General features: G+C 43.8%; 1 protein-coding gene and 1 long non-coding RNA gene across 2 annotated transcripts in view; both read left to right on the forward strand.

The window, feature by feature from the left end:
- REEP3 (receptor accessory protein 3) overlaps positions 1-14,748 on the forward strand; it is a 96,776-nt gene extending 82,028 nt beyond the window's left edge. Inside the window, exons 6-8 of the mRNA XM_040975829.1 lie at positions 2,722-2,869; positions 10,992-11,137; positions 11,788-14,748. Coding sequence (XP_040831763.1) covers positions 2,722-2,869; positions 10,992-11,137; positions 11,788-11,844 — 351 coding nt within the window. The 3' untranslated portion in view covers positions 11,845-14,748. The remainder of the gene's footprint in view (positions 1-2,721; positions 2,870-10,991; positions 11,138-11,787) is intronic.
- A 10,166-nt stretch (positions 14,749-24,914) lies between these two features.
- The window catches only part of LOC121153487, a 37,685-nt gene continuing 36,827 nt past the window's right edge, over positions 24,915-25,772 (forward strand). The window contains exon 1 of the long non-coding RNA XR_005883404.1: positions 24,915-25,053. This is a non-coding gene — a long non-coding RNA (uncharacterized LOC121153487). The remainder of the gene's footprint in view (positions 25,054-25,772) is intronic.

The following is a 25,772-nucleotide window of genomic DNA, read 5'->3' on the forward strand; positions in this document are numbered from 1 at the left end:
GGTGAAAACTGGCAGATGGAAGATGTCTGCGTCCCTCTCTGTGCCATTCTGCCTTTCAAATAAACTTAAAAAAAAAAAAGATTTGTTTATTTACTTGAAAGCCAGAATTCTGAAGTGGGGCAGGAGAGAGGAGAGGGGGAGACACAAAGAGGGATCTTCATTTGTTGATTCGCTCTGCAGATGGGCTGGTCCAAAGCCAGGGGCCAGGAGCTCCCTGCCTGTTCTCCCACACAAAGCGCGGGCCTCAAGGCTTTGGGCACAAACAGGGAGCTGGGGGAAATGGAGCAGCTGGGACACGAACCCGGCACCCATGTAAGATGCTGGCACAGGCAAGGAGAGGATTTAGCCACTAGACTATCATGTCAGGCTCTCCATTCTTTTTTTTTTTTTTTAACTATCTTTTAATTCTATTTTCCATGAGCTTTTTGAAGTACTCTCTTATAATTATAAAGCTTAACTAGATTCAGTGACACTTTAATGAGTTCTGATTCCAAAATGTACTTTCTTGAGTTGGCGGGTTTAGGAAGCACTAACTTTGAAAGATGCCTCTGGGTCAGTGGAGAGCTGTGTGAGGGTGTCGTTTGTCTTGTGTGTGGCAGTAGGTCAAAGTCAAGAACTGCTAATAGAGGGTCAGGGCATACACACAAGATGCAGAATATGACCGTTCCTGGAAAGCAAGACATCTGTTTAAGAAGTATTTAATTAGTCAATCATATCTGGTGAAGAAGAAGCAACAATAAGGATTGAACCTGTGCCAGGAAAGTGTTTTTAAATGTGTGAAATCCAGCTATTTGTATTGAGAACACAAAATCCACATCACAACATTAAAAAAAAAAAAAAAGAAGGTAGGAATACCAAGCTCAGCCAAGGCGTTAATTACAAGGGCGTTAAGCTTTGACACAGAGCGTCACCAGCCTCCAGGCCCGAGTCGGGACCTTTTCTGGGCAGCGTACAAGGTGGGGTAGCAGTAACTTGTGCTTGTAACACCTTTGACTTCGAAATGTAGAGATGAACCATTACGGATGAGTTTCTATGGTAACACCTTAAGACTGTCATAAATTCACATGTGTGAAAAGAAGAAATAAGAGGTGTAAAAAACCTTTAGAATATTTTTAATACACCTATGAATAAGAATTGAGTCATCTACATGCCCTGGAAACTTAAAGTGGATAACTTTAGAAATTATTTTCCTACAAAGCTTTGTACTAAGAGGAAGTGTGGGAAATGTAGTTGTATCTGAAAAACTCAGCAAATGTCCCTTTCTGAGGAGTGCGCACGTGAAGACCAGGGAGCCGCAGCGGCCCAAACCTTCTCTGTCCGCACGGCCGGTACACTTGTGTCTAGGCACGTGTGGCATTTGAAATATGGTTAATGCAAATCAGGAAATGGATTTTAATTAAAGTTTTATTTAAATTTAAACTAGAAGGGCGGACTTTAGCTGTTTTCACTATAAATATGTTAAATGCGTGAAAGAATAGATATGTTGACCTGATTGAATATTGCACAATGTATACATGCACTAAATCACACAGCACCTCATGAATATGTGTAATTGGGCCCGGCGGCGTGGCCTAGTGGCTAAAGTCCTCGCCTTGAACGCGCCGGGATCCCATATGGGCACCGGTTCTGGTCCCTGTGGCTCCACTTCCCATCCAGCCCCCTGCTTGTGGCCTGGGAAAGCAGTAGAGGATGGCCCAAAGCCTTGGAACCCTGCACCCGCATGGGAGACCCTGAAGAAGTTCCTGTCTCCTGGCTTTGTATTAGCGCAGCACCAGCTGTTGCGCTCACTTGGGGAATGAATCATCAATTGGAAGATCTTCCTCTCTGTCTCTCCTCCTCTCTGTATATCTGACTTTGCAATAAAAATAAATAAATCTTTTAAAAGAGAGAAGAAAGCAAATTTAGGTAACCTTTCTGTGCCTAGCATATTGCTAAGGCAAAATAATATAAAATCAAAGTGTATAGTAGCAAACCTGTCATTTCGGGCAGTGAATGCTTTAACTAAATGTTTCATGTTCAGGATTCGTTTGCTTTTCTGGCTTTTTAATTTTGTTGTTGTTTTGTTTTTGTTTTTTGCCTTTTGCCTTGTTCTAGGTAAAGCCATTACCACTCTTCAGTTAATTTTAAAAAATATCTCTTCTACTGTAAAAAGTTCCAAATCATAAAGCTGACCCCCAAAGTGCAAGTTTTAACTTTTTTCCTTAAGTGTAGCCTCAGCATACAGGTGTTCACTTATTCAAATTGTGTTGGAATGTATTAATGTCTGCCTCTTCTTTTGAAAGGCATGAACAAGTAAAAGAGGGCTGATAGATGGACAGATGTGGGATAAAGGACAGCGTACAAAAGTTCAAGGAAAATGGAATTAAAGTTTATTTTGGTGCAAATGATTTTTGAAATTCTTACATATTGAGAGGTCCTTACAAAGTTTGTGGCAGTGCATATTACAAAATAACTATGCATGGATTTCAAAACATTTTGCACTAAAATAATTTCAATTCTGTTCTCCACCAGCCTTTGAAGTATTGTCGCGGCTGAGTGTTCGTTGCATGATTCTTCCAAAGCTCTTGAAAGCCGCATAATAAAACGTGCAGGCATGTTGTTAATGTCACAAAATGTTATTTTCTATATTAAAGTGTTTTCAAACTTCTGATGTCAAATGTAAGCATGCTAAATATTTTAAAGTGTGTTTTTCCTCAGTTCTGTCACTTCTCTGTCAAATAGAGCCAAGGCGCCATAACTGAACGTTTAAGAAGTTTCAGTATGCATGACTTAACAGCCATCCAAGGAGATGAGCCTGTGGGCCAGAGACCATACCAGCCTCTGCCGGAAGGGAAGAAGAAGAGTAAAGCAGGCCCTGGCGAGTCAGCAGGTGAGCTCATTCATAACTGAGCTTGGGGAACTGGATGGATGCTAAAGCTGCAATAGCGTGACTGGGCCAGGCTGAAAACACTCCATCTGGATCTCACACATTGTCACAGTGGCCCAAGCACTCGGGGCGTCTTCTGCTGCTTTTTGAGGCACATTAGCAGACAGCTGGTTCAGAAATTGAGCAGCTGGAAACCCATGCTCAAATGGGATGCCAGTATCCCAGGAAGCAGGTTAACGCATTGCCCCACACCACTCTCCCTTGTTCTTTAAATAACGTTGAGTACTTGGCTTTTGCTAGACATGGCGAACATCCAGCTAAAGCATTAACAGTAGACTCTTGTGTTGCTACGAATCGTTGGGCACAGTGGCGTGGTCACCACCACTTCCTTACCAACAGCCTTGGTGCAGACCACTTTCTACACAAACTGTGTACTGACACCCAAGCAGAGTTACAGTTAAAATATCCTCTACTGTAAGTGCTACGAATAAATAAGAATGTTTTCTCACAAGATAAAAAGTCTGAGGCAGATGATGAAAAATGACTCAATTTGGAACTAGGATTACTCCAGTGGAATCTATTGAAATATTTTACTTCAAGAGCTAACTTGTTGGCATATTCTGTATGAATTATGAGTTTGTCGTAGTTGCTATATACTAAAACTTTGGTAAACTGTTATGGTCTTAGAAACATACACACTAATAAGACAGTTTCTTAGTCATTTTATCGCACTTAAGAAAGTTTTACTTCGGCCCTGCATCATGGCCTGGTGGCTAGGATCCTCGCCTTGCACACGTCCTGGGATCCCATGTGGCTGCTGGTTTTAATCCAGGTGGCCCCACTTGTGGCCTGGGAGAGCAGTGGAGGATGGCCCAAAGCCTTAGGACCCTTCACCCATGTGGGAGACCTGGAGGAGGCTCTGGGGGTCCTGGCTTTGGATCTGCTCAGCTCCTGCCATTGCAGCCACTTGGGGAGTGAACCAGCAAATGGAGGATCTTCTTTGTCCCTCCTCCTCTCTGTATATCTGACTTTCAAATGAAAATAAATTAATCCTTTAAAAGAAAAAAGAAAATTGTACTTCACAGTAGGGGTAAGAACTAAGATCTTTAGGATGCTTCTTATGGAAGAAAGGACAGGGTTAAAGAATAGAAGTTTTGGGGGAGTTGGAGGAGGGAGGGAAGCATGGTTATCTTAGGATTTTATCTCTGAAATCTGTTTATGCTGATAAAAATATTAAAGCATTATGCAATGGATTTTTTAAAATAGTAGTTTTGAGGTAAATGGGAAGCCATCTTTATAGTTGAAAGTAACTTGAAAGATAAAATAAATCTTTCCTTATAATGAAAAAATGATGAACTTTTCTTCCAAGTTCCCCTGTGAATTAGTACCTTGATAACATATTGACTGTTATCTAAAAGGAAGTAATTCACCACTAACTGAGCTAGTAATGCCTTTAAGAAGGAGAAACTACTGAACTTAGAATTGAATTGTAAGTCTTACTAATGCATTAATAATTCCAAAAATAGTCTAATGTGGGCATTTCTTACTATGCACCTAAAATTAGATATTGATTTTAACTACAGGATCTGTTGTATATGTTATAGTTTACTGGATTAGACAAGCTATTGGACTCCTTTATCAGTTGCCTGCTCCTAATGATAACTCTAGAACTGGTTATGAATTGTATTTCAGTTATCTAAGCGAAAAGAGTATTATGACTATGAAAGCTCATATTATTTAATGCTATTTATCCTTTAAATTGCTACAACTAAGATATATTAAGATCTTGAGGTGCTGCTTAGGTCTTTCTTAAATTTCAAGCCATAAAGTAAAAATAACTTAAGATTTATAAAGATATAGAGCAAGATACATCAGTACAAGAAAATCATAAAATGAAAATTATAATATGCATTACTTTGGTCAAGTTCCAAGTTCTCTACAGAATGGGTTATATTCTGAACTTTGCTTCCCAAAGGACAGAAATTTTTTCCCAAACTTTATCTTATGACAATTTTAGGCTTAAAAAAGGATTCATTTATTTAGAAAGTCAGATTTACAGAGAGAGGAGAGACAAAGATCTTCCATCCACTGGTTCATTCCCAAAGTGCCACAATGGCCAGAGCTGAGCTGAGCCAATCCAAAGCCAGAAGCCAGGAGCTTCTTCCAGGCCTGTCAAGCAGGTGCAGTCCCAAAGCTTTGGGTCACGCTCTACTGCTTTCCCAGGCCACAAGCAGGGAGCTGGGTGGGAAATGGAGCAGCTGGGATACAAACTTACAAACAAATGGGATCCCAGCACATGTAAAAGGAAGAATTTTGCCACTAGGTTACCACGCCAGGCCCTCCTTTTTTTCTTTTTTCAAGATACTTTCATTTTAAAGGTAGAGTTGCAGAAAGGGAGAAACAGAAAAAAAGAGATCTTCTCTCCAGATGGTTAATAAGGTGGTATGGTTTTAAGAGTGGAACAGGTAAAGTGAAGATAATCATAGTTAAGATAGCTTCAAGTCCAGGTATTTTCTACATGAGAAAGAGGACCTTTCAATTAGTCGGAAAAAGGCAGATTACTTAGTAAGTTAGAGGACTGATAAGGCCTTGACCTTAAACCTTTGATCAGAACAAATTCCTAATTGATTTAATGTGACTAAACCATGGAGCAGGAAACTCATGTGTATATTTTTATAGTTTCCAGATATAAACCCTCTTTAAGCATAACATCAGAATGACAAAACATAGCAAGATAAAAAAAAACACTTTAAGTTTCTACATCAAAAATATATTTATAAACTTAACATATTGGGGAAAAGCACACCAAAAATAATCTTTGAAAAGGATAAACTACAAACCATACTACATTCATGTTAGAAGCAAAGTGTTCTGACTTCCCACAGTCCAGAAATCCTTAGAAACGAGCTGTTATCAGAATACAACCAAACAAGAAATACCTGAAAAATTGCAGCCTCAGGTAGTACAAAAAAAAAAAAATGAATAGCAGTGATGGTAATTTTTGCTTACCATCTAAGTAAAAAAAAAAAAAAAAAGCTTATTTTGCTTGGGTTTTCTCTGTTGGAGACTGTGAAGTTATTTGTCGCTGCATAACAAAACACCTCAACACAGCAGCTTAAGACAGTCAGGGTCTTTTATTTTGTTTATGCGTCTGGGGTTGACTGGCCTCCACAAAGCAGTTCTTGTGTGGGTTCTTAGCAGCTGTGGTTGGAGAGCAGCTGGGGCTGGAATCTCAGAGCAGAGCTCACAAGTCTGGGGTCCAACAGCTGGTGGCTGCAGTGGCTGGAGCAGGCCTATCTGCCGCTGTCTCTCAGAGCTGTTTGGACTGTTTTTAGTAGCAGAGTCCCAGGAGAAACTGGCAGAGGTCCTGCAGTGTCACTTTCACCACATCGCCGTAGCAATTTGTTGAGACAGGTACAGAGTCTGACATTTAAGGGAAAGAAAGAAGAGTGCAAGGGAATGCATGGACATGTTTTAACACCACTGCAGCAAGCCTGTCGGGACACATGCTCTCAGGCTCTTGCAGTTCATTGGGGTAATCCTTGGGAGTGATAATCTGGCAGTGTTCATCAACATTTCTTCCCTTTAAGTTTCCAAGGAACTTCTAGGAATGTATCATGGGGAAACAGTCAGTGTTCAAAGATTATGTACCTGGTCATTCAATTTGCTTGTAGTAACAAACGTTGACACAAATCAAATGTCCAGGATAAACCAGTAAGCGAAAAGATGGTTTATTTGATGTAGAAAATGAAAACCAGCAAACAGCATGATGTGTTGTTATCCAGTATTGTGGAAACCCAGTCTAATGAGAGCAAAATTATCTTGTGTACACACACGTAAGATCTGGAAGGATATTGCTAACATGTTCACAAATGTCTGGCTCTTAGAAGTTGGATTTTTATTCTTTTTGAAGTATTGTAGGAGTAGGTGTTTTGCACAGCAGTTACGGTCATCATTTGGAATATGGGCATTCCAAATGGGAGTGCCTGGTTCACAGCAGCTTGCTGCTGATACACAGATATCCTTGGAGGCGTGAAGTAATACACAAATGCTTGGGTTCCACCATACACATGGAAATGTGGGTTGAGTTTTTTGTTTTTGTTTTTATTCTTTTCCAGAGAAACAGAGGGAGAAACAAAGAGAGAGATCGTTCATCCACTAATTCACTCCCCAAATGACTGCAACAGCCAGATCTTAGCCAGTCTGAAGCCAGGAGCCAGGAGCTTCTTCAGGTCTCCCGCATGGGTACAGGGACCCAGCACAATGGCTAAGTCCTTACCTTGCAAGCACTGGGACCCCATATGGGCGCTGGTTTCTATCCCAGCTGCTCTGCTTCCCATTCAGCATACTGCTTGTGGCCTGGGAAAGCAGTAGAGGATGGCCCAAAGCCTTGGAACCCTGCACCTGCGTGGGAAACCTGGAATAAGCTCCTGTTTCTCAGCTTCAGATCAGCTCACCTCCAGCCGCTGCAACCATTTGAGGAGTGAACCAGTGGATGGAAGATCTGTTTTCTCTCTGTAAATCTAATTTTCCTTTCCAATAAAAATAAATAAATCTTTTTGTGAAAAGGAAGTGGAGCAGCTGGGACTCATGCACCACAGTCCTGGTCCCCCTAGGTAGGTTCTGGAGCCCTGGTTTTGACATGACCCAGCTCAGGCTGTTGCAGACATATGGAAAGTGAACCAGTGCATGAAAAAAAAAAAATTCTCTCCTCCTCCGACCTTTCAATAATGTGAAAATAAATAATTTTAAATAGTCTGTTAACTTCAGAAATAAAATACTCTTCATTGTATGAAACTTTTAATTTTCAGTTTTAATTTATATAGAAACTGTGTACTTTAATGAAAATGTTTGTTTATTTGGCTCTCGTGTCTTACCTAGTTGCTGAATGATTGATGAGGAAGTTAAAGGTGTCAGGTCTCCCATTAAAGTCCTCCTGCAGCCCTTCTGGTCCCCAGTTCTTAGACTCCATCATTTCCTGCCTGCTGTTTTGCAGCAATCTGCCTGCCCTGCCCGGGCTCCCTGCCTTTAATCTCATCCATTTTTAATTCTTTCTCTGAAGTCCAAGAAGAATATGTTACAAGACCCAAATCGAATCGTACTGCCCTTCTGGTTAAAGCGCCGCACCGCCTCGCACCCCGCTGCTCTCTTGAAGGGGATTAGCCCCTGGCCCCTCTCCCCGCCGTCACTTGCTAGCTCTGGAGAATGATGAGTCTCTCAGGTTTTAGCTCAGTCACCACCTCCTGCAAGGTCCTGTAACCCAATCCTCTTACCCCCGCCCCTGGAGCAGGTGATGACCTTGCTGCGTGCTCCGGGAGCACCCCCTCCTCTCTTCTGCTTGCAGCATTTATTGCAGTTGGTGGAATGCTCCTTAGAGTTAGCTTCCTCCACTGGGCTGCAGGTTTCTTCAGTGAAAACTCCATCTTTTTCATCATTGTATCACAAATATTAAGCACTATGTCTTGCTATGCTGTAGAATTTTAAAAAGAACTTTTGAAATAACAAAACAATTCGTAAGTCTTCTGGAACTATAGTAAGCTGTGTGTGTATGATAATATATAATAAGCAATTGTATAATATGTAAAAATATATATTTTACAGCTGGAATTAGGAAATAATGAAATGTAAAGGCAACTATTTTGTAAAATTTCAGTTTCTGACATACAAAATGAAGGGCAATTAATACAGCAATTGGTATATAAAGCACTATGTATGAAATGTAGTTATAGGTTATATAATTGGCCTTCAAAAACTTTTTTTTTTTAATTCTTCATTTTATTAGAAAGACAGATCTTCTGTTTGCTACTTTACTCTCCAAATATTCACCAGGACCAGGCCTGGGCCAGGCCAGAGACAGGGCCCCAAAACTCAGTTTGGGCCTTCCCCATGGGTGGAGGGACCCAAGTGGTGGGGCAACAGACTGCCTCCCTGGGTGCTCATGAACAGAAGCTCAGTCAGAAGCACAGGGGACAGGGCTCAAAGCAGGCACTCTGATGTGGGCAGCAACTAAACTGCCATGCCAAACTCGGGCCCCTGAGAATATATATTTCATCACAATTGCTTCCTTTCTGATTGTTGCTTTGATTACTTATTTTGTGCTTTACCAAATTGGCATAAGGGGTACATACTACGTAAGCAATAACCATAGGGAAAAATCTAGAAAGGACAATCTAGAAAGTATTCTTTTTGTTTATCCCTCCCCCCACCCCATTGTTGGAGAAGCACAACTTTGAATTAAAAATTGGAAAATAAGAAAGAAAATGAAGACACTGCAAAATACCGAAATCTTCATTTCCATGAGACATAGCAGTTTCACTTCTCAGGCTTCCTGCATGCGTATTTTCCTTTTTCTTTAAAAATGTGTTTCTTGGAAAGACAGGGTTACAGAGAAAGGAGAGGGGAATCTTCCATCCTCTGGTTCACTGCCCACATGGCTGCAAAGGCTGAAGCTGTATTTAAAGTCATTGGTATCAGTGTCAGAGTAAGATACTTACTAGCAACTCTTGTGGCTTGCTTAATGAATCTGAAGCTCTTTGTGCCCAGGGAGAGCAGTTAGAGCGGATGTATAAACATGTATTCGGTGTATTTTTCTTTCTCGTGTATGAAGTCCATCCCTTGCCTATTCCTGAGTTTGGAAGCCTTTCTGCTTTTTCTTCCCTAAAGATTACAGTATTTATGATCCTTATCTTTATAGAAGGAGAATTTGAAACTTCACAGGGCCTTGTAGCCTCCCTTGTTTTTATAACCTACCCAGTATTGCCTGAGAGGGGCCCCTTCTCTGCTGCCTACAGGAGCCTCAGGCAGTGGAACTTGAAGTGTGGGCCCAGACCATCAGTATGAGTCAGCAGAAAGTTTACTAGAAATGTAGGTTCACATCCTCCCCCAGGCCTTCTGAATCAAACTCCAGTTGGGCCAGTTTGAGAACCTCTCTGCTTTAGCGAAGGGAGAGTTCTTGTGCCTGGGTCCCACCTCCAGGGTGCTGTCAGACTCCCTGATAACTGGCTGGACAGCCTGGATGTTTGCACAGTGGCCAATTACGGGTCACTGTAGCTCCACATAGCAACCTGGCAGCACACCCACATGTTTCTCACTTCCTGTTCTGATGCTCAACATTAATTTATCTTCATTGCCTGTGCTGTTTCTAATTACTGTCATAGGCCTCATTAGATTTTTATCTCAGCATCTGCTACAGAGCTGGGCTGCTGTCTCCATCACCTGCCCCGTGCATTTGCCCAAGAGGCAGACTAACCTGTTTGGGTCTTCACTTACTAAGTTCATCTTACCATACCTACATTTTTCAAAAAATACCACATGGCTGGGCGGGGGAGGGAGACACATACTGAATTCCTAAAAAAAGGCAAGAGTGAGAGTGATGGAGGTTGGGGTTGTTTAGAATCCCTGAAAAGGAGAGAGGGTGGGAAGAGACTGTTGGCCACACAGTCATCCTTCAACACTCTGGAGGCTCTGGTTAAGAAGTCCCGCCTCGGGCTCCCCCACTCCAGGGACACCAAAATCTGCAGATGCTCCAGTCCCTCCCAGACGTGGTACAGTGCTTGAGTATAACCCGAGCACATCCTCCTACACTCACACCATCCCCCAATTACTCCTAATACCTGTCACAGTCTAACAGCTGCAGAAATAGTTGCTATTCTCTATTGGTTGGGAAGTATTTTCCAAGGGAAAAAAATGTCTGCACACATTGTATGCAGACAGTTTTCCCCCAGACATATTCAGTCCAGGGTTGGTTGAATCCTCAGATGTGGAACTCATAGATAAAGAAAGCTCACAGGTGCTTGGGTATGACTGCACCTCTATCTATAAATTTTTTTTTAACAAGATGCACGCTTTACCTACTCAGAAATAAATGCTTTTTTAAGCATCCTGAACAATGAATGAGAAAAATAAGTATGGTCAGAGGAAGCTTCCTGGTGGGAGTGATTAACAGGCTTCATCTGGAAGAGCATGAGGGGCAAAGATTACAAAGAGAAGGGTGGCTCCAGGGAACACAGGTGTGAGGGGAGCAGTGCGCGGACGCCCACCAGGCAGAGGCTAGCCAACCGAGTGAGGAGCCAGTGCCGATTAACGTCTCCTTACCCAAACCCACTGTTTCCAACATCTTGCTTAGGCTATGGAATTCCACTGAGAGATAGAGAAGACGACACAGACGAAAAGACGGATGGGCCATATTCAGATGATGAAATGTTAACACATAAAGGGCTTCGAAGATCACAGAGCATGAAATCCGTGAAAACCATCAAAGGCCGCAAAGAGGTCAGTCCAGGGCAGGGCTGTGATCCTGATGACCGGTAGTAAGGGATTTCCCCGCTGGGTATCATTTAGGGTATAAAATGTTTTTTAAAATGAAGGATTTGGCTGGTGAGACAGCAGCAGTTTACAGGTAAAATTCTTTAAGATCAGATGGGCTTGAATACCTGGAAATGAGGAAAAGGGTAAATTCTGAGTCTCAGTACAGACAGAATGGCATTTCCCACATGCGCTTAATCACATGATTATCATGAATACCCAGTGTGAGCCTTTGCATAAACAAGAAAAGCAGCCATAAAATTAGCTGCGCAGTTTTGCTTTCAATCAGAATAAATAAACTGTACAAGTTGTTCTATAAAGGCAAATCGTCATTGTGCCTAGTAAACAGTGGAAGGCTGAACCTGGGCTCAGGTCTGTAGGATCAGTGTTCATTCACATCCTATCATGGTGGTTCTGTTAGTGGTAGTCACCAGAGCATGTGTCTCACAGGGCATCGGCCACATTCATAGAAGCAGCACTGGCTTATATGTACTTAGAGGATAACGGGTTCATTATATCAGAAAGGTTAAAAACTGCTATGATTATAAATTATTAAGTCCCACCTATTTTAAAAAGCAATCAGCTAATTCTTAATAACAATAAATTTCTTTTTGCAGATGCGGTATGGGTCACTAAAATATAAAGTGAAGAAGAGACCACAAGTGTATTTTTAGCCACCTGTACTTCGGCTAGCCCAAGACAAGTAACACTAATGAATTGACTTCATCTTCTAACATATATTCAGAATATTGAAATAATTTTTAAAATTATGTCAGTGATGGGATTGATGGGATTTACTTTTGTGAATTCAGTTTTTATTTCTTTAATAAGATCTCCAAGTACTGACTACTAAAGGTAGTTATGCAGGGTTTATTAACATATGTGTCAGAAATGATAGAAAGTCATGTTACCCGCGTGCAAGTTCATCAGTAACCTTGAGTGCCTGGGATATGAGATGAAACATGAACCCACAGTATACTTGAAGAGTCTTTTTTTATGGTTCAGGATACATCAGCCTTTGTGGTATTGTTTACCTCCATGTATATTCTATCACATGATGATAATAATTAAATTGTCTCTGACCTGGCAGTAGTATAACAAGGATATAATGTAAAATAATAAGGTTTTATATTTAGCCTTTATTATTTTTTTCTGTTTTCTAGTTTTTCTATCATCTGAAAGTTTATGAAACAAATATTTGAGAACCAGGTATACACATAGCACTTTCTTCTAACAACTTTTGCACACTTGAAAGTTTACTTATTTTACAACTGTATATGTACCTTGCATTTTATTGACACTGTCTTTCTTGTTGTATGTCATATTCTGACAGGGCACATTCATGCTTTGAATTACATCATCTCTTTTCCTGTGGGTTTCATTTGGTAGATGCATTGGATTTAATCATATAAAAATAGCTAAATTTTAACAGTTTTTAATTATGTTCCTTACAAAGGAGAACTTATTCCCAGCATTAGCCAGTTTTCCTCATTTAGTACAGTATACTTGAATTGAGCAGATTTTTGTAGATGCTGATTAGATTTTCAGCTTTAAAAAACGGCGGATCTTGCAAATAGATTCAGAGAACACTGAGATCTTTTCCAATTCATACAGTTATCCAACAGGCAGTCTACTCACAAACTTAGCACTGATACGTGCTTGCTGGCTTATAAATCTGGCATGGACTGAAATAGTTTGAATCTCCTAGTTAAGATAGATTTCTAAAGATGAATACCAGCACAAAATACCGACATTGTTAATCCTACATAGTAATTTGTTATTACAGAAAATACCATTTGGAGTTATTGAACTCTGGGGCTTTTCTTAGTTGTACCAATAACTATACATTAGGAGCCATAAGTCATTATTTATTTTGGTGATGGCTTTAAATGATTAATAACCAAATTTGTACTATGCTTATTTAATTTATACACTCTACTCAACTGTCCTACTTCTTTGTCCAAAAGAAAAACATGAGAATTGTGAATATTTTATTTCTTTCACCTCTTAAGCAATAGATCCAGGTGATAAAGTGTATGTTTGATCACCTGAAAGAGTTGATCAAGAACAAAATGTTTACTTAGAAGTCATGTTTGCATAATTTATTTGCTTTCTCTTCATACTAATCTTAAAAAATTTCTTTTTTGGGATATCTCACATTTTGGATATATTTCGTTTTCCAAACCCACAGGTTTTACATCCTTGAAGTCCTTCAATCAGAACAAACATAAGTAGCACTGTACCACTGTGTGCAGCCATGCTTCTTGTTGTACCCTAAGCAATACAACATAACAGCTGATGACACAGCACTTACGCTTTGTTAGATATTTTAAGTAATCCAGTTTAAGGCATACAGGAAACCGTGCATGGGTTAGGTGCAAATAATATGCTATTTTTCCTAAGGGACAGCTGCATACATAGTACCAGGTGAAAATTCACTCACTATTTTTCTCCTGAAGTATAACCCTCTGTAAATGTCTCTATCTACTTTACCTTGACTAATTTGTAGCCTTCTAATTCCTGGAATTTCTCTTTAATTTCTGTTCAAAACTCTTGCAGGACCATTTTATCTGTGTCACAGGTCTAGACTTCTCAATATAAACACTACAGTGTGCTTGTGTTTCCTATGCAAAGGCAATATCATCTCACATTGCCTTTCACACGGTACAAGTGACTTTATAACAGGAGTATTATCTGTGGGGGCTGCTCTGGACAGCAAATATCTTTTTCAAGTCCAATCTCAATATTAAACCTATTTTTAAATAAAACTCCTGGCTTCCTAAATTAATTCCTGTGCACTTGTAAGATGGAAGTGCTTGATCCAAGACTACAGCAGGTCCTGCCACATAATTGTGCTTCACGCCCCCTTGCTGCCTCTGACATATTCCTGTGGTGAAATCCTTACACACAGCTCACGTCGTTTTGCTCTTCTGTCATTCCTTTCTTCCACATTTTCCAGTTTTGTTCTTGACATGTATTTTAGCATACCATGTTCTTTGAATTTTGTAGGTGAAAATTATGGTTTGCTTCATTTCCGGTAGTGCAGGCCTCTGATTGTTGCTCTGCTTTCAGAGAGGGATAAATGCATCCGCAGAGCACAGTGCCTTGTTCCCCCGCCGCTGCTCCCTGGGGCAAGGGCATTAGAAGCACACAACTATTTAGGACCCTCTTTAGGTAAGCTGTTCAGTTTATCCAGACATTGTAGCTGGTGTTTAATTGTGCTATACATTTCTTCAAATTGTTATGAATATTTAATGATTTTCAGAATTTGTTTGAAAGTAAGGATTGACTTATTTAGTGACTGTGTTTTTTCCCACTCTAATATAAAAAGGAGCCAGAAATAAGTCTGTTTCTAAGTAATTTTATAAATCCATCTAGGCACTATATATTCCCTGTACACACTTTGCTATGCATGTTTGCATTTGACTAAACTCTGATACTGCCAGCATTACCAATTATAAATACTTGACTATGCTGATTGATGGAACAAAATTGAAGTGTTTTCAGGGATATTATTCCATGTGTCACCACCAAAGATTTCTACAGTATTATAAAGCATGAAAATATACCAAATTTATGAAAACCATTGGTTCAGTAAATATATTGTCTTTGTTTCTTTTGTTTCTTCTTTTTAATCTTATTAACACTGTTTGTCCAGAAAATGCTTGATATTTTATGTTGTTAAAAATATAATACTGTCTTGTCTTAATAAGTAATTTGTATTTTTTTAATTGGTATAAAATTTTCATTTTAGTATATTTGATCAGGAACATTAAGGGGTTGACATATGTTTTTCTGTATTTTTAGAAATTTTTGATGATGTTTACATAAATGAAAAGGATGCATGCCCCTGTGAATCACTGATCAGGATGGGAAGGGTCGAAGAACAGGAGAAAGTAGATGAGACCATTACTTCCAATTTTCCTTTTTCTCTTTCTTGTATCTGGGGGAACAGAAGAGAGAGAGAGAGAGAGAGGTCCATTTCCAGCATCCTAACTACATCAGTACCCGGGGATGGGAGACAGCCACTCATCCCAGGGTCCCCGTTGTGAGGCAAGTTCCAAGGGTACACTTTAAGTGATTTCAGTAGTTCTGAAATGCTACTGATTTCATTGTTCCAACGATGAGGAAATCCTTCCAAGGTCCATTGGTTGACATAATCAACTTTAGTCTATGCTCACCCACATACTTGCTGTCAACACTTGACTGGGAGAGTTGTCCAACTTGTTCTGCCCTCCATCCTCTGCCATGGTACTAGATGTCCTTTACAGGCCACAATAAATTGTGCTATCTCCATGTACATCTGAGCGTGCTGTCCTCTGCACTGTCTTTCAGCAACTGAGGAGGCAATTCTCCCCATGGTTGGAGTTCTGAGTCCAGTGGTTCAAGTTGGAGGAATCTCCAAAGAACCCTCATACAGTATAGGGTCCTGCATCCTAGCTGGAGCAACCCCCCAAATCCCTACCATGCCCACCCCCAGCAATGGTTCTGGCACATGCCTGTATGTGCAGCAGACTGGTCCAGTTCAAAAGCTGGTATCCCATTCAGCTTTTGTACACACCAGTGAGTGCTGCATCCTAGCTTAGCCAAACTGACCCCACATTTATGCCAGCAGATGCTACCACCTATCCAACCAAGCTCTCCTTCAGCCCTGGTTCCCATGCTCACTGGTGGGAGCTGCAGCACAGCTGAGGGGTGCCCACGGTTTTCATAATGGGCCCACTCCCAGCCGCACTCTTTAGTCTTAGCTTGACAGGACTTGCCCCTAGTCCCAGCACTTGCCAGCTGATGCTGCAGCAAAGCTCAACTAGCCTGCTTTTACTCTGGCTCATTCATGCACCAATGGATGCAGTCGGTTAACTCACCCCAACTCTCCCCATAAGCCAGCTCAAAATGCAGGAAAATAGGTGTTATAGCCCTATAGTCTTACCTAGAATGGTTTGCCCTGATCCCATTTCTCACGCTCACCAGTGGGAGCAGTGGCCCAGAAAGGGAGCCCTTGCAGCTCCCCTACTAGGCTTGACACATGCTCCAGGTCTTATGTCTGCTGGTACGTACCATGGCCTAGACTGGCATGGCCTGCCTCATCTCAGCATTTGCAGGTGGATGTTGCAGCCTGGCTCGACCCAGCCTGCCCTAGTCCCAGCTCATGCTGGTGGGTGTTACAGCCTTGCCCAGCCTGGACTGCCCCCAGACGTGGCCCTGTTGTGAACTGGCTGGTGTCATGGCCCAACTCAGCCTGTCTCACACCCCATCCTGGTTCTCACATCTGCCAGTGAGTGCTATAAACTGGTCTGGCCCAACCTGCCCCCAGACCTGACCCACATAAACTGTAATGTGGTCTGGTCTGAGCTGCTTGGGTCCTCAGTTCTTGCATTCACCTGCAGAGACTATGTCCTGATAGAGCAGTTGCCCAAGCTCTTTGTTCAGGTTACCACCTAGTGCCAGATCTCACAAACACCCAGGGACCCTTAATCAGCCTCAGTAGTGGCCCAGAAGAGTAGCCCTCACAGTATCCCTACCAGGCTCGCCCCACCTCCCATTTGTAGATCTTGCACACACCAGTGGGTTCTCAACACAACCTAATTTGGCCCACCTCTTGTTCTGAAAGTTACAGAAACCTTGCCCATTCTGGATCTTACTGTTGGGTGGTATAGCCCAGTCCCACCTGGCCCACCCCCAGAGGGTTCAGTGGGTTCCAGGACCTAGCCCAGCCTATCCTACACCCTACTCTTGTGTGCACCAGCAGGTGCTGGAGCCTAGCCCAGTCTGGCCCAGACTCAGTCCACACCCATGCTGAGAGATGCTGCAGCCACATCCATTCCAGTTCGCTGCCCCCATTCTGGCTCTTGAGCTCACCAATGGGAACCACTTCCCAGCTGGGGCATCCACTTAGCTCCCAGGCATGCTTCTAGCCACCAATCTTGCCAGTGCCGGTGGTTGCTTTGATCCAGACTGGCAAAGGACATTCCTCATTTTGTCTTTGCTATCACATGCTACAGCCTGGCCTGGCCCAGCCAGCCCCCTGTCCCAACTGTCGCTGGTGCGGGTGTTACAGTCTGGCCGTGCTCAGTCTGCTTCCATCCCCAGATTTCATGCAAACCAGTAGGTATGATAGCCTAGCCTGGCATGGCCTATACTCCTTCCTGGCTCCTGCACATGCCAGTGTGCTAAGGTTTGGCCTGACTCTGCCCAATCTGCTTCCCAGAGCCAACCCACATACTTGCTGTCAAGTGAAGCAGCCCTGCCAGGCCTAACATCCAGGCCTAAAGCTCACCAGTAGGAGCTATGACCCACCAGGGGAGTTCCCCAAGTTCCTCCATCAAGCCCACTCTCAGACCTAGTTCTCATGCGTGCCTGTGGGTACTGGGCCTTTACAACTAAAATCCAAGCTCTTAAGCAAACCAGCAGGCATTGCAGTCCCACAGGGTTGTGCTCATATTATCTACCACAGAATCTGCCCCTACACCCGGTCCTCTCACATGCTTACTAGTGTCATGGCCCAGCCAAACTTTACCTCTCTGTTCCAACACTCACTGGCAGGTACTGTGGTCTGACCCTGCCAGGTACCCTCCTCACCGCATCCTTGCTTTTTTGTGTAGTGGTTGATGCTAACTAGCTCAGCTCAGATCTCCCACATGGGCGGGTGAACTGGTCTGACCCAGAAAGGTCCTCCAATTTCCCTTCTGTCAACCGCTCAGTCTCAGACCCCTACTTTCCTGCCAGTACAGGGGCCTTGTCGGTGGAAGTCCCCCAGAAATCATTCCTCACCTGCAACATACTCCCTCAGTGGTCTCTCCTTCACATCCCATGTGCCTCTTCCCTGCACAATCCATTGCCTGCTTGCGCATAAGTGCATGAGCTCCCCAGCAGGGTCCTCTGGCAGGTGGCATGCTGACCAAAACCCTACCCACCCAGAACTCCAGCACATACATGAATCCCCAGAGTGTTCTGTCCACTCTCACCATGCCAGCATGCTAGTCTGAGGTCCGCCACTTCCCCCCTTTCCTCCCTTCACCACTAGCTCCACCCCTGCTCCCCCGCCCAGAACAGAAGCACATGACGCAGTCCCCAGGCCTGCTCTGCTGGCCCTCAGACTGTTCTCAGTTATTACATTTGGCTATCATGGAGATCACAAAATATTTTAAAACTAACAGAGAAATGCTTTTTGTTGTTGTTTTAAGATTGGCTTATTTGGAAATCAGAGTGGTCAGTCTTCCATCCCCTGGTTTTGCTCCCCAAGTGACCACAAACCCTTGCAAAGCAAGCCGCCCGTGCAGGCAGCAGAAAGGCAAGAAGCCAGTTAATGTGTCTGTTTAAAATCAGATTGCTGTATTTTCTCCTCTGATACATTTGTAAAACAGGTAAATTCCAAGATCATGATTTTCCTGGTATGCACTATAAATTTCTTAACAAACATTATTTAAGATTAAAGCTTTCTGAACGAAAGTACAGCTTTTTTTCCCCATAAATGTTTTTAAGGTTTAACCCCTTAGTGGTATCATGCAAATTAAATATTAATTCTTTTAAACATTGACCAAGATTTAACATTTTCTAATACCTTTTCAATCTATATAGTTTAATAGTTAAATAATGTAACAGAATTTTAATCTCTTTGTAAAGGCTATTTAAGCTCAGTATGTAATTTTACAAACTTTTTAAAAATTGTAATGTAAAATAAACTCATTTTATTACTGGCAATTTGTACTTTTTTCCTATCAGACTACATATGTTAGCTTTGATGAATTGGTATTATTTATTATTAAGGACTTTTGACTAAATAATAGGCCATATATGTACACACATAAAATTGTAAGCCACAGAGCAAATAAAAAAAAATCAGATGCATTCTGAAATGCTCATTTATGGGACATTACAAAAGACACATTGAGTGGTTTACATCTGCATGTTAGAAGGGAAAACAGGAAAAACAATGAGCCCTGAAGCCCTAGCCATCGCTTGGGACTGATCTGAGCTGTCTCCGGCATAAAATGTAACACCAAATGCAGATTTATGTATCCTGGAAATGTTCTGGGCTTCCATCTGTTTTAAAGTTAGACGTCTGTCTGCCTCACATTTAAGCTTTAGAGAGAAGTCATGTGTTTTAGGAAAGTTTCTTTGTGTTATTTCATTTTGCAATCTACTGTGTGTGAAAGTATTTCCAAATAGCATTCTCGATGCAGTTACATTTTTACTCCCAGGTGTTTCCTTGTGATGATTGCAAGAATACAAGGACTATGAGCAGCAGCGTTTCTTTTAACTGGTTCACTATTTGAAAGAGATTCATGGAACAGAAGTCATGTCGGAGGTAGATTCATTGCTCCCTGGAAGACATCCTGCCCTTTCACTCACCCATCAACATTCTATCCTTGAAACAGGCTCCTTATGCTCTGAGGTTAGGAATGTTTTTAAATTGCTGATAATGCTTAGAATTGAACATGTGAAGCACAGGAATGATAATTGTCTAAGTGTAGATTACTACAGGAGTGTGTTCAACAAAAGCAGGAAAATCTGAATTCATAAAAGGGAAAGCACGGCCTGTGAGCATGCATCTCTCAGATATTCATTGTCTGCTTTTCATTCACAAATATCCATTGTTTGCCTGCTTGTACAATGGTGCTGTTAGGCTTCACACTGCCCTGTACCCAGATAAGATGACCTAACAATTAATTAGAGGAAAATAATTCAAACTTTTTTGGAACATGAATTCACTCTTCCCAAACCACTGTTTGAATTATTTGAATGTTATTTATCCTGGGATTTCTTCTATGTTATTGAATAATTCATTTGATTCTCTGACAGCAGGCTTTCTTTTTAAACCATGATTCACTTCTCTGCCTCCTAACATCCAATACATTAGTAAGTCCTTCTGACTCTTTCTAAAATATATCCTGAATCTGACCAGTTCACTCATATTCCTTATAATTCCTTTAGTTCAAACCATCACTTAAAGTAATCAGAACATGAGGTGTTTTTTTTTTCTTTAGTAGGATTTCTTGAAATCGTATTACATTTTTAATGGCTTTTCAGATTTTTCAATGTGAGTTGTAAAGTTAAAATATCTTTGCATGTACATATTTTTGTGTTATTTGAAATAGACAAACAATTGCAGCTGACACTGTACCACAAAACCAGTACCATGGTGACTTTTACCACAAAACCAGTACCATGGTGACTTTTTCTTTTAAGATCCATTTATTTTTATTTGGAAGGCAGAGTTTACAGAGAGAGGATAGATAGAGTGAGAAAATCTTCCATCTGCTGGTTCATTTCCCAAATGGCCGCATAGGCCAGAGCTGAGCTGATCTGAAGCCAGGGGTCAGGAGATTCTTCCAGGTCTTCCACACCAAAGACTTAGGCCATCCTCTATGGCTTTCCCAGGCCACAAGCAGGGAGCTGGATGAAAAGTGGAGCAGCTGGGACACGAACCCATCAGTGCACATATGGGATGCCAGGCTCCTGGCCACTTAGGGAGCGATTCAATGGACAGAAAACTTCCTCTCTGTCCCTCCTTCTCTCTGTATATCTGACTTTCTAATAAAATTAAATTAAATTTAAAATAGCAGGAAGTAATTCACTCTGTTAAAAAAAAAAAAGACTTATTTGAAAGCCAATTAAAGTGGTCAGTGTTCCATCTGCTGACTTCACTCCCCAAGTGTCCACAAGGTCAGGGATGAGCCAGACCAAATCCAGGAGCCAGGAGTTTCATGTGCGTCTCCCATAGGGGTCATAGGGACCCAAACATGTGGACCAACCTTGTGTTGCTTTGCCAGGCTCACTACCAGGGGACTGAATTGGAAGCGGAGCAGCTGGGACCCAAATTAGCACCTGTAAGATATAATGGCATTTTAGGTGGCAATCTTACCCATTGTGCCAGTGCCAGCCCCTTAGCATATATGCTGGAGAAGCCTTCAGAAAAATTATGGTAAATACTCATACAAAAACTACAGAGGGATTTCAAAAAAGTTTGGCACTAAAACATCTTTTTCATGAACTTTTTAAAGCACCTTCATAGTATACAAAAATCTCTGATTTTTTTTCACAAGACTAAAATGTGCAAGTCCTTTGATGTGAATACATTGGACTGGTGGAGTAGCGTCAGGAGGAATGAAAGTTAAGGGGTGACAGGAAACAAATCAGAAGGGCCCAGCACAATGACTCAAATCCTCTGCCTTCAAGTGCCAGGATCCCACATGGGCTCCTGTTCGTGTCCTGGATGCTCCATTTCCCATCCAGCTCCCTGCTTGTGGCCTGGGAAAGCAGTGGAGGACAGCCCAAAGCCTTGGGATCCTGCACCCACGTGGGAGATCTGGAAGAGGCTCCTGGCTTCTGGCTTTGGATGGGCTCAGTAGCCATTTTGGAAGTGAATCAGCATTTGAAAGATCTTTCTGTCTCTGCTTCTCTCTGTAGATCTGCTTTTTCAATAAAAATAAATCCTTTGTAATAAAAAGTCCAGGAAAATATATACTGTTGCACCAGCGATTGGCTCAGACAGACAGGAGTGGACAGAATCCTAAGGAAGCTCCTCCCTGCTCCTCCAGCATCACTGCCATGTCCTCCCTCTACAGCACGCCTCATAAACCCTTCTGTGTGCTCTGTTCACAACAAGAACTTCACGTGTTGTTCCATTCCAGGTTTTCACTAATAAAATCCACACAGAAGGCGGCCAAATGCCTTTTGACACAGATTAACTATGCAGACTTTCAACTGAAAGCAAGTGCAGTTAGGACACAGAGCAGGCGACAGTTTCCATATGTTCCATTCCAGGGATGTGGGACTGTATTATTTATAGTTTACGGCATGTACAAAATCAAAGCTAGCAATGAGGCTCCCAGGGTAGTAAAGGAGACAAAGAGGGGAAGATTTAGAGAATTCCGTCTTGTATGTTCTAAGAAGCCTATCAGAAAGCACACAAACACACACATTTTTAAAATATGTAAGCAGGCTGCAGAAACAGCTGTGGTCTTCGCCTTACAATCCTTTGAGTTCTAACATTAGCAAGGACATTGAAGACTGAAGATGGGGGTTGGGGGACAAATCACTTTGTAACCTTAACAGAGGAAACAAAAGGTTTCTTGAGGTAAGCACGCCAGGGTAAGTCATGGCCTTTACAAGGGTCCCTCTTCCCCAGTGCTAAGTTAACTTGACGTGAGACCAAGCTGATCTCTGACCCAAACGTCTGAAACCACCGAAGGCTGCAGCAAGTCTTAATTGCTTCCTTATTTGAATTAGACAATGAGCTCTCTCTCTCTCTCTGCAAGCGGCAGTCCTCGAAATAGACTGTACAGAGTAATTGAAACAAGTTATACTGGGAAGCGGAGTGACCGATTCCTCCAAGTGTGAGAGCTAAGCTATGGTAACCTCCGAAGCCTGGCCTTCATCCTGTTCCTATTTAGGGACCCCGCAGGGCAGCCAGCCCCGACTGCAGCCGCAGTTGGCCAGCTTTATTGTTTAGACTCCAAGGGAAGGTCACATGCCGCCTTTGACAGCGAGGTTTATGGCTCTCTCTAATTAGCAGCACCCTGCACCAGACAGGCTGTTGGCCACCTTCCAAGAGGGGTTTGGTAGCAGCCACTGATGAAGGAGAAAACAAGGTTATTTACCCTGTGACTGTAATTCTTGGCACAAGCTCGCCCTGCACTCTCAGACACGTTTTCCTTTTGTTCCAGCCTGCCTTTGCAAGGAAAGGGAGGGAAACTCGGCTATATATTTAGCGGTGGAAGCAACCCATACGTGGGCCTCATACTTCTTGCTAATTCTACAGCCGCAAGCAAAAAAGAAGAAGTCACGAGAGAGGAGAAACAAAAGGCCAACGTAGTCGGAGCGGTGTCTGCTACTTGTTAAGTTCTTGAGTACGTGACCTCCCCAGCACACACTGCACCTCACAGGTTTCTTTGCTACTTTGACAACGTACGTTAGGACACTTGAAAATCCCGGCGGTCCAATGTACCGAGCGTTCACAGAGTACCAGGAATACTATTCGCCGGTCCTGCAATGTTGGTTCTGCAGGACGGTGGAAGAAGCTGATAGAAACGCTTTTTGGCTGATTAAAACCAGATGCTCCCGACTATTTTTGTCCCGTTTTCAGGCGGGGCGGTTGTACACAAGGCAACACTGCCCCCCTCGGCCATGCGCCAACCGCAGAGGGGCAGGCGCGCCTCTCCTCCCTCCAGCAGCCACCCCGGCCATAAAACCCTTCCAAGCCTCCATTATTATTCCAGGCACATTCCAAGGGGATTGAATCACGGAGTTCACTTGGCTTTTCTCCCGCCCCAAACTCGCTAGTACCAGGTGGAATACGAACCCACACTTCAACTATGGAATCCAAAAACCGCTCAAAGGGCACTTTCGGGCAAGCTCCAGAAGCAGCCTCTACTTTTTAAATTTCTGGGCCCTTCCCCGAGCCTGGGGTTTGCTTGTCTGCGTAGCTCGAATCACACGCCAGCAAGAGGCTCGCTTGCCAGGTCAAAAGATAAGGGTTTTCTGTGCAGAATCCCGTAGAGCTGTCCTGTGTTGCTCTGCTGGTGCGTGAAGCGCCAGGGGCTGCTAGACGGCGGAGGCGGCGAGACGCAAGCTGCGCCGGAAACGCGATTGCCGAAGGACTGCGAGGCCCATCACGGGAGCCCGGGGTCTCGCGGTTCCTCAGGCTTTTAAGTCCGCCCCAAGGGAGACCTCGCCAGCCCCACCCCCGCGCCCGCCCCGTCTCGCCCGGCCGCGGGCCCGGGGGGTGGTGGGGCGGGGAGCGCGCACAGCTGGGCCGCCCAGGAGCCACATCTGGAGCGCTCGCTCACCCCGGCACCCAGATGTTCCGGGGGCTCAGGGAATCCAAAGCTGTCCAGGGGCGGGATCCCCGCGGCCGCGGCTCCTCCCTCAGGCCGCCAGCCGGGCTCCAGATGCGGGACGTGAGCTGGGCCTGCCGCGCCCGCCTGAGGTTGAGGGGATGGGAGCTCCTGAGCGGCGCTGGGGGCGGCCGGGCGCTGGGGCCCCGCCGCTGGGCGGGAGTGCCTCGTCCAGCCCCGTCCCGAGCCCGCCCCACGGCGTGGGATTTTACAACCCGGGTCCCCCAGGAGACCCCGGCGAAGGGAGCGGCCGGCGGGGATGCTTCCGGGGGGGCGGGGCGAGCGGCCTCGCGGACGGGAACGAGGGCGGGTTCTCCTGCGCTCCGGCGCCGGCGTTTCCTCAGGCGGCGCACAGCGTGCTGGGGCCGGTGGTCCGAGGCCCTCCCGGACGGGCCGCCCCGTGACCCGTGCTCGTTTTCGCCACTGTCCACGCCCTCACCCTAGTTTTGTTAACCTCTGACCGAAGCCACGAGTACCTTCTCGGCTTTGCACCCGGCCCGGGGCTGCGGGAGAGAGGCTGCGCGGGGCGCGCCCCCACACGTTTGTTGGCTCGCTGGAGTTTGGATGTCTCGCTAAGCAACCGTGTTTGCCAAGGATTCAGAGCCTGCGTCTATTTGGATGCTCCCGTCTGAACAAATCGTTTCCATTCGGTTTGTTTAACCAAGGCGAGGGCAGACCGTGTTCTCGCTTAGAAGTTGACCTTCATCCAAGTTGTCCTCAGATTTTCATCCAAGGGTGTCACAACTCCCCAGGTCGTTGCGCAAGTGTTTTGTGACCGGGTAGTAAACCCAAGCGGGGAATGGACATTCTCAAAGAAAAAAAAAATGTACTAATGACAGAAAAACGTGGTTGAAAGATCCTTTTCCATGTGGCTGCCCCAAGGGTTAAGATTTCCTACCAAAGTAAATATTCTCGCGTGGCACCTCTTCCCCACGAGGGGCAAAAGGCGTGAAGGGCCCTTTGGTTCCACCTTATTCACCACTGTAACTCTGGGCTGACTCGTGTTTCTCCCAGCGACTGCAGACTCTCCTGAGAATCAGCCTAGTAAGTGTTCAAGTGTTGGTGCTTCTCTAGCCTACCCCTCCATGCTTGAGGCTTCTGTGTCACCATTCTAAAATACGACAGTACTGCATTAGCACAGGAATGGTGTAAGGGTTAAGGGTCAATGACATGAACAGTGGTGATAAAGTGAGCCCCTAGCATACCATGTGGGAGTGCCAGTGAGCTCCAGGTAGTCCACTGCCGACCACTTCCTATCAAGCTTCTGCTAATGCCACTGCCTGGGAGGCAGCAGAGGTTCTGCCTTTGGTCTGTCCCAACTCTGGCAGTCTCAACCATCTGGGGAGTGAACCAGCAAAGGAAGGATTCTCTCTCTCTGCCTTTCAAACGAATACATCTTCTAAAAAGTGTGAGCAGTGGTGGTCGGAAAGGGTAGCCTCCAAAAGTCTTAGGAATTTGAACACACAGCCGGTAAGCAGCTCAAATTCACAATTCTCTGGCCAAAGCACTTCCCAAAGACCACTCTTGGAGAAAATTTCACTGGGGTGATAGCATATTAGCAGATGCGCGTTGACTTTTTTGTTCTGCCTATCTTCTTTTGCTGACACAGAGGAATCTGACTCAGGCAGACTCTGCATTAAATAAAAATGTAGGCTGTTAGAAATATATTAGATGCACATAAGCTGCAATTCTAAAAAGGCCTGAGCTGATGCATACAGAGGGTGGCTGTTATAACTCAGAGGAGTCTTTTGGATTCAGATTTC

The sequence above is a fragment of the Ochotona curzoniae genome, unplaced genomic scaffold, assembly GCF_017591425.1.
Source record: "Ochotona curzoniae isolate NIBS_2020 unplaced genomic scaffold, NIBS_Ocur_1.0 contig_2692, whole genome shotgun sequence".
NCBI lineage: Eukaryota > Metazoa > Chordata > Mammalia > Lagomorpha > Ochotonidae > Ochotona > Ochotona curzoniae.